The sequence below is a fragment of the Cyclopterus lumpus genome, chromosome 8 (genome assembly GCF_009769545.1).
Source record: "Cyclopterus lumpus isolate fCycLum1 chromosome 8, fCycLum1.pri, whole genome shotgun sequence".
NCBI classification, from domain to species: Eukaryota; Metazoa; Chordata; class Actinopteri; order Perciformes; family Cyclopteridae; genus Cyclopterus; species Cyclopterus lumpus.
This window is the reverse complement of record NC_046973.1, coordinates 21236921-21243010: the sequence shown is the minus strand read 5'-3', so window position 1 is coordinate 21243010 and position 6090 is coordinate 21236921. Positions and strand designations below refer to the sequence as shown.

Genomic DNA, 6090 nt, shown 5'->3' with positions numbered 1-6090 from the left:
GTGAGTGTGTGTGTGTGTATGAGTGTGTGTGTGTGTGAGTGTGCGTGTTAGTGTGTGTGTGAGTGTATGAGTGTGTGTGTGAGTGTGTGTGAGTGTGTGAGTGTGTGTGTGAGTGTGTGTGTGTGAGTGTGTGTGTGAGTGTGTGTGAGCGTGTGAGAGTGTGTGTAAGTGTGTGTGTGAGTGTGTGTGAGTGTGTGTGTGAGTGTGTGTGAGCGTGTGAGAGTGTGTGTAAGTGTGTGTGTGAGTGTGTGTGAGCGTGTGAGTGTGTGTGAGTGTGTGTGTAAGTGTGTGTGTGAGTGTGTGTGAGTGTGTGAGTGTGTGTGTGAGTGTGAGTGTGTGAGTGTGTGTGAGTGTGTGAGTGTGTGTGTGTGTGTGAGTGTGTGTGTGAGTGTGTGTGTGAGTGTGTGCGCCTCTGTCTCAGACAGATTATCCCCTCTCCCTCTCCTCACTCTCTTTCCATCCCCTCGTCCATTCAAGCAGCTGCTCGGTGTGTTCGTCAGGTTCAAAGTCTGAACTCCATCTCGGGTTCAACCTCCGTCTCTTTGCCAGAAGAAACTCTAGACCTGCTCCGGCTTCACGGAGTCGAGGGAACATCCTGGTGCTGCTCTTTCCTGTGCGGCCCCTCAGGTGCAGCCTCAGATACTTATGGGGCTCCTCCTGGCTTCAGGCCTATTGTTTTGGACGTTGGTGTCCCCATGTGGACTGTGTTGGTCCATCGTTGACTCTCAGGGGGGAGAGAGGACGGATAGACGTCTCTTATTCATAGAGACATCTATCATTCGGGTTCAAAGGAGCAACGAGGACTTTCCTCTGCAGGGTCAGCTTACATTTGTAAAACACTGAGCTCATATTAACGTACTCAAGAAATGCCTTTCATCTTACAAAGTTCCACAAAGATACATAAAAAGAACTTTAGACATATTTAACTCCCAATGAGTTCTTAGTGTGAGATGATTTATGCTAATAATGCTTAATGTAATTTATGTTATGAATGAAAAAATACATTTGAATGTTTGCCATATTATAAATGAAGCAGCCTCCGTGTGTAGTGCATGTCCACATGGAGCTGTGTATCTAGCTGGAGGAGGGAGGGGTCGAGACGTGTAAAAAAGGGCGTAGGAAAGGAGGAGAGACCTTGGAGGAGACTGAGACCTCAGAGCGCACAGACACAGCAGCCAGTCAGATGTTCAATGACAAAGATTATGAGGATATCTCTTTTGACCAAACCATCATCCCACTGAAGCGCTCCGGTCTGTGAAGACTCACTTTTGCGCAACAGGTTCTGGGAGATATATTTATTAACCGTATACACTCCGATCAATGTAGTAAGAAGAAGCATGCGGTCCCCGTGCTGGCCCTTTGGCACCGAGCAGGAGATCAACTCATGGGATGTAGTGGATGCAGAGTCAGGCTCAACTTTGGCAAGGTGCTCTCCAAAGTCTCGGTGTTTTTTACCATGGTCCTGATCTTCACCTACTTCTTCTACTGCCTCGCCGGACTCTGCGATTCGGCTCCGAGAGCTCTGTACAGCCAGCACGCGCCCGACTATGAGGTTCTGGACGACCCCCGCAGAGTTCTGGACGAGCTGCGACCCTCTCCGCGTCTCCTGCCGGAGCGGAACCGCACAGTCTCCGAGGACGCGGCGCAGGTGGACGCGCCCGGACAGCAGCTGCCTCTCCACGTGCCGAGCCCCGGCCTCCCCGTGTCCAACACGTTCGGGACCAAGAGGGTCCCTCAGGCGATCATAATCGGCGTGAAGAAAGGAGGAACCCGCGCCCTGCTGGAGTTTCTCCGCATCCACCCGGACGTCAGGGCGGTCGGTGCCGAGCCTCACTTCTTCGACCGGTTTTACGATAAAGGGCTGGAGTGGTACAGGTAGGCGCACACGCACACGCACACGCACATGCCAGGTGGCTTTTTTTTACACATCGAATAACTGTAATATCATAAGTCCAAATGAAGGCACACAGGATCAATAGCATAACTCTGTTATGAACACTATAGATTGACCATGTTTCACTCTTTACATTAAAGCTTTGGATGCCATCCCAGACAGAGATGATGCATGGCAGGGTCAAGGGTCATGAGAAGTGGTGCTGATGTCTCCTGTCAATACATACACATGCTGGCCGGTATTCAGATCATAACCCGTGAATCCAATATTCTCCTGCATGCTGGCACTGTGAATCAAAAGGCTGGGTCTCTGGGGAGCAGTCCATCATCTGGACAGTCATCTAAACACCATTCATCCCCTTCACGTGACATCCAGCACCAACACCTCCACCCTGTTCTGAGTGGGAGTCATGCAAACAGCATATGATTGCTCTGATACGTTTCCCTCATATAACGGATATGCGCCTGATTTATATACTTGAGGTGTAGGTCTTGGCTGCGTGCCACAATGATGATGCTCATACAATGTTCATCGGCTACTGTCACAGTGACAACAGCTGATTTGGGGTGACCAGGTGAACCAGCGCTGTCATTTGGGTGTACTTAAGGCCCTAAAGAAGGATTTGGGTCTGGATGAAGCTGATTCTGATCATCTCCAGATGTTCTACAAGCTCCCGGAGAACATCCCAGTTCAGCTTAAACACTCACCAGTGTCAGAATATTATCACGGACCTGCCGTGTACTGTATGGCATTAAAGCTGCCATAAGGAGAGCGCTCCGGTTGACAGGACGAGGAGCCCTGATGAACAAACACTTGGATAGCTCGATGGTACATGAAACTCTAAGGTGTAATGTAATCTTCTCCTGGCTTTTTCATCCCCCTTAGCTGTGTTTTAACTGAGAACATGAGGACATATGGAAACACTTTCCACACTGTTAATTTCAGCATGCTTCTAAGCTTCCTCACTGTTCTTCTCAGTGCACACACACACACACACACACACACACACACAGGTTGGCACTTTGCTCCCGTTACTACTCCTCTTTTACACTTCTCTCCTCTGCTGTAATCCATCCTTCCCCGTGTTCCTTGGCTCTATTTCCTCAGTACTCGTCTTTGAGTGTATGGATGTCTTCAGGTGGACGTACCTGTGGCAGACCTGGTGTTTTATGTGTGTTTCTGTTTGTTTTAATACGCCTGCTGGTTTGTAAAACTGTTATGCTTCAATACTGCCGTTTGGTTGGTGCTGTAACGCGTCATAATAGTAATCAGTCATAATAGTAATAAGTCATAATAGTAATCAGTCATAATAGTAATCAGTCATAATAAGGGCTGCAACCAAACATGTGAGCCCAAACTGACATGTTTGAATTTCCTGTTTTGTTTAATTTACAGCATAAAACCCAAAGATATTAAGTTTACAATCATATATGACAAAACATATACTTAAATAAAAACAAATGAAAGATTAAATGATTATCAACATGGCTTTCCTATAATTTATTTTCTATAAATGGACTAATCTAACTATTAATCAAGTGAATTGTTTCAGTTTGCATCATTTAAATTATTTTCTTGAGAAGAGTTGGAGAGATTAACAGCAGCAACGTGATCCTGGTGAAAGCACTGAAAGATGATTCCCTTGTTGTCACTGAGTCTCAGAAATTGGAGGAAATAAGTTTGCTGTCATCTGCAATGATGCCGCTGGAAGTCCGTGTGTGAGCGTGTGTGTGTGCGTGTGTGTGTGTGTGCGTGTGTGTGTGTGTGTGTGTGTGTGTGTGTGTGTGTGTGTGTGTGTCAGTGACAGTAAGAGCTCATCCATGTGGAACAATCATGTCCTCGTCAGAGAACAGCGGGTCAACTCACTGTCACATCTGGAAGCTAACACTGCACACACACACATGCATGCACACACACACACACACACACACACACACACACACACACACACACACACACACACACACATACTTTCTCATCTGATTCGGTGTGAGGCTGCTCTGTATGACAGGCTCTGAAATGCAACCCTGAACATGTGATCCTGTCACATCCAAAGATACATATGCACACAAATACATCACTGGATCATTCATTTAATCTTAATTAATTAATTAACTTACATTGTCTTACTACTTTATCCACAGTCCGCCTGTGACCCCCGTGTGCTTGCACTTCGGCCAAAATCAATGGAAAAAAACCCCGTATTCAAATGCATCCAAATCAGAAAATTGTTGAACATTGAGTCATTTCAGTAATAGAGATATATAACATTTTGCCAAAGACACAAGAGTTCACATTAGCATATCTGACATTGTGCGGTCCACATATCTTGGTCGTGCACCACGTTGTCCTCCCTCCGGGCACCATTCACTCCCTCTCCTCCCAGCCCGTCTCTCCATCCCATTCACTCCTTTGCATGTGTGCATTTGAGCCCATTACAGGAATGGGAAAGCCACAAATAGTACATTCAGAATCAAGCAGATTTAATGAATTTATGTGTTGTTTTATGGCTTTAAGGGGACTTGATGGGTTTCATATGGGACTTGAGAGCCACCGCAGAAAACTGAAAGACCTCAGCTTTTCGTGGCACAATGGTTGTGATTCTCACGGCTTTGTCACCACGATGTTGGCTGGAATGAGTTTCAGTGTCCACTCGGATCCAAATGAACAGCCAAGAACACAAATGGCTATTCTTCATCTATTTCATTGAGGGAAAGATGCATTTCAATTTTCAATTTGAGAAAAAACAGCAGCCCAGAAGTACCGTCGATATTTTGAAAGCTTGTCAATTGGTTGACCTCCAGTCTTGACCCCAAAGGCCACGGCCGATCGGATCGCTATTAAAATGTAGTATAAATCCTTGAAGGGCAGCAGCACAAGGACGAAGAGAAACGACAGCACATTGTGTTAAAAAGACATCGATTTGTGTAAATAAAGATATAAAAAGATGACAACAGGGGAATTATGCCAGTCTTTGGGATAATGTTTGGGTCATTTATGAATACTCAATATACATCAAGTTAGTTAAATCAATGTTATCAGATGAGGAAGGTGATGAGCCACAAAATCTTCACTGCTATACTTTTTTCAATAGCTTTTGGAATCTGTTGACAGCAGTATGGAGGATGGAGAATGTAAAACATCATGATTTTTGACACAAGCATTACTTTTCCTCTCTGTAATTAAAGTAATGATGGAATACAAGTTATTGTTTCACCTCCATTAAGAGCCTATGAGTCATCTCAACACTGCATTCTTTTATTTCAGTGTTCAAACACTCACCTTGTCAGTCGAGATACTCGACAGTTGAAATGGTCAAATGTGCACAGGACAGCGTTTTCCAGAGCAGGGGTGATTTTCCCGACACCTCATTCTGTGTGCAGCCTGGAGGCCGTGAGCGATGCAGGCGACTGATTGGTGTAACAGACCAGGAAGTGGTCTCTGTGTTGAGTTGCATTGTGTTTTAATGTGTTTTGGCTGGAGTTGGGATAAGAAGGCGTTATTAGGGTTGAATAGGCCCACAATCACACCCCATATGGTGGGAATTATAATAATTTGAGGTGCATTGCGGCCGCCTGTGAAATCTTTCCGTCGTGCCGTTTTACCTCCGGACGGGAGGAGAAAATACTTTGTGTCAGCTGGTCAAAGTCAAATGTTTCAGATGCTCAGTTGCGCAGAATAGAGAAACCAAACGAAAATATACAATGATATTATAATACTCCAGGGAAATTAAAAAGCAATTACTTTTTACTACACATTGTCAGAAATCTAAAGAGCCAGTCTGAGTCTCATAACTGTAACTTATATCTAATATCAGGACTGGGTGTCAATACTTTTTGAGCACAAACTGTGTCCCTTGAAAGCGATTCTTAAAAACTGTCACGTCCTGAAAGTTTGTGGTCAGATTCACAGCAGCGATAGATTCACTAGTTATTACAAATCATCACGAGGGGACATGTGTTCATGTGCGATATTCAGTTAAGAGGTGGACTGACACAGTGTAGAAAAAGCTTTTCTTCTTATAGATAAAAGTATTGTATTGTTATTGACACTGAAGACGTCTAAACAATATTTACGCCTCGTCAGCACCACAACCTTCGTGTGCCAAATGCTGAAGACTGATTTCCACAGCAAAGTATCACTGACATCCGGCTAAGTCTCCCAATTATGATTAGACGTTCATATGCCATGCAGTC

General features: G+C 45.0%; 1 protein-coding gene across 1 annotated transcript in view; it reads left to right on the top strand.

The window, feature by feature from the left end:
* Nucleotides 1-1378: 1378 nt before the first annotated feature.
* The window catches only part of LOC117735420 (heparan sulfate glucosamine 3-O-sulfotransferase 6-like), a 10414-nt gene continuing 5702 nt past the window's right edge, over nucleotides 1379-6090 (top strand). Inside the window, exon 1 of the mRNA XM_034540020.1 lies at nucleotides 1379-1875. Coding sequence (XP_034395911.1) covers nucleotides 1385-1875 — 491 coding nt within the window. The 5' untranslated portion in view covers nucleotides 1379-1384. The remainder of the gene's footprint in view (nucleotides 1876-6090) is intronic.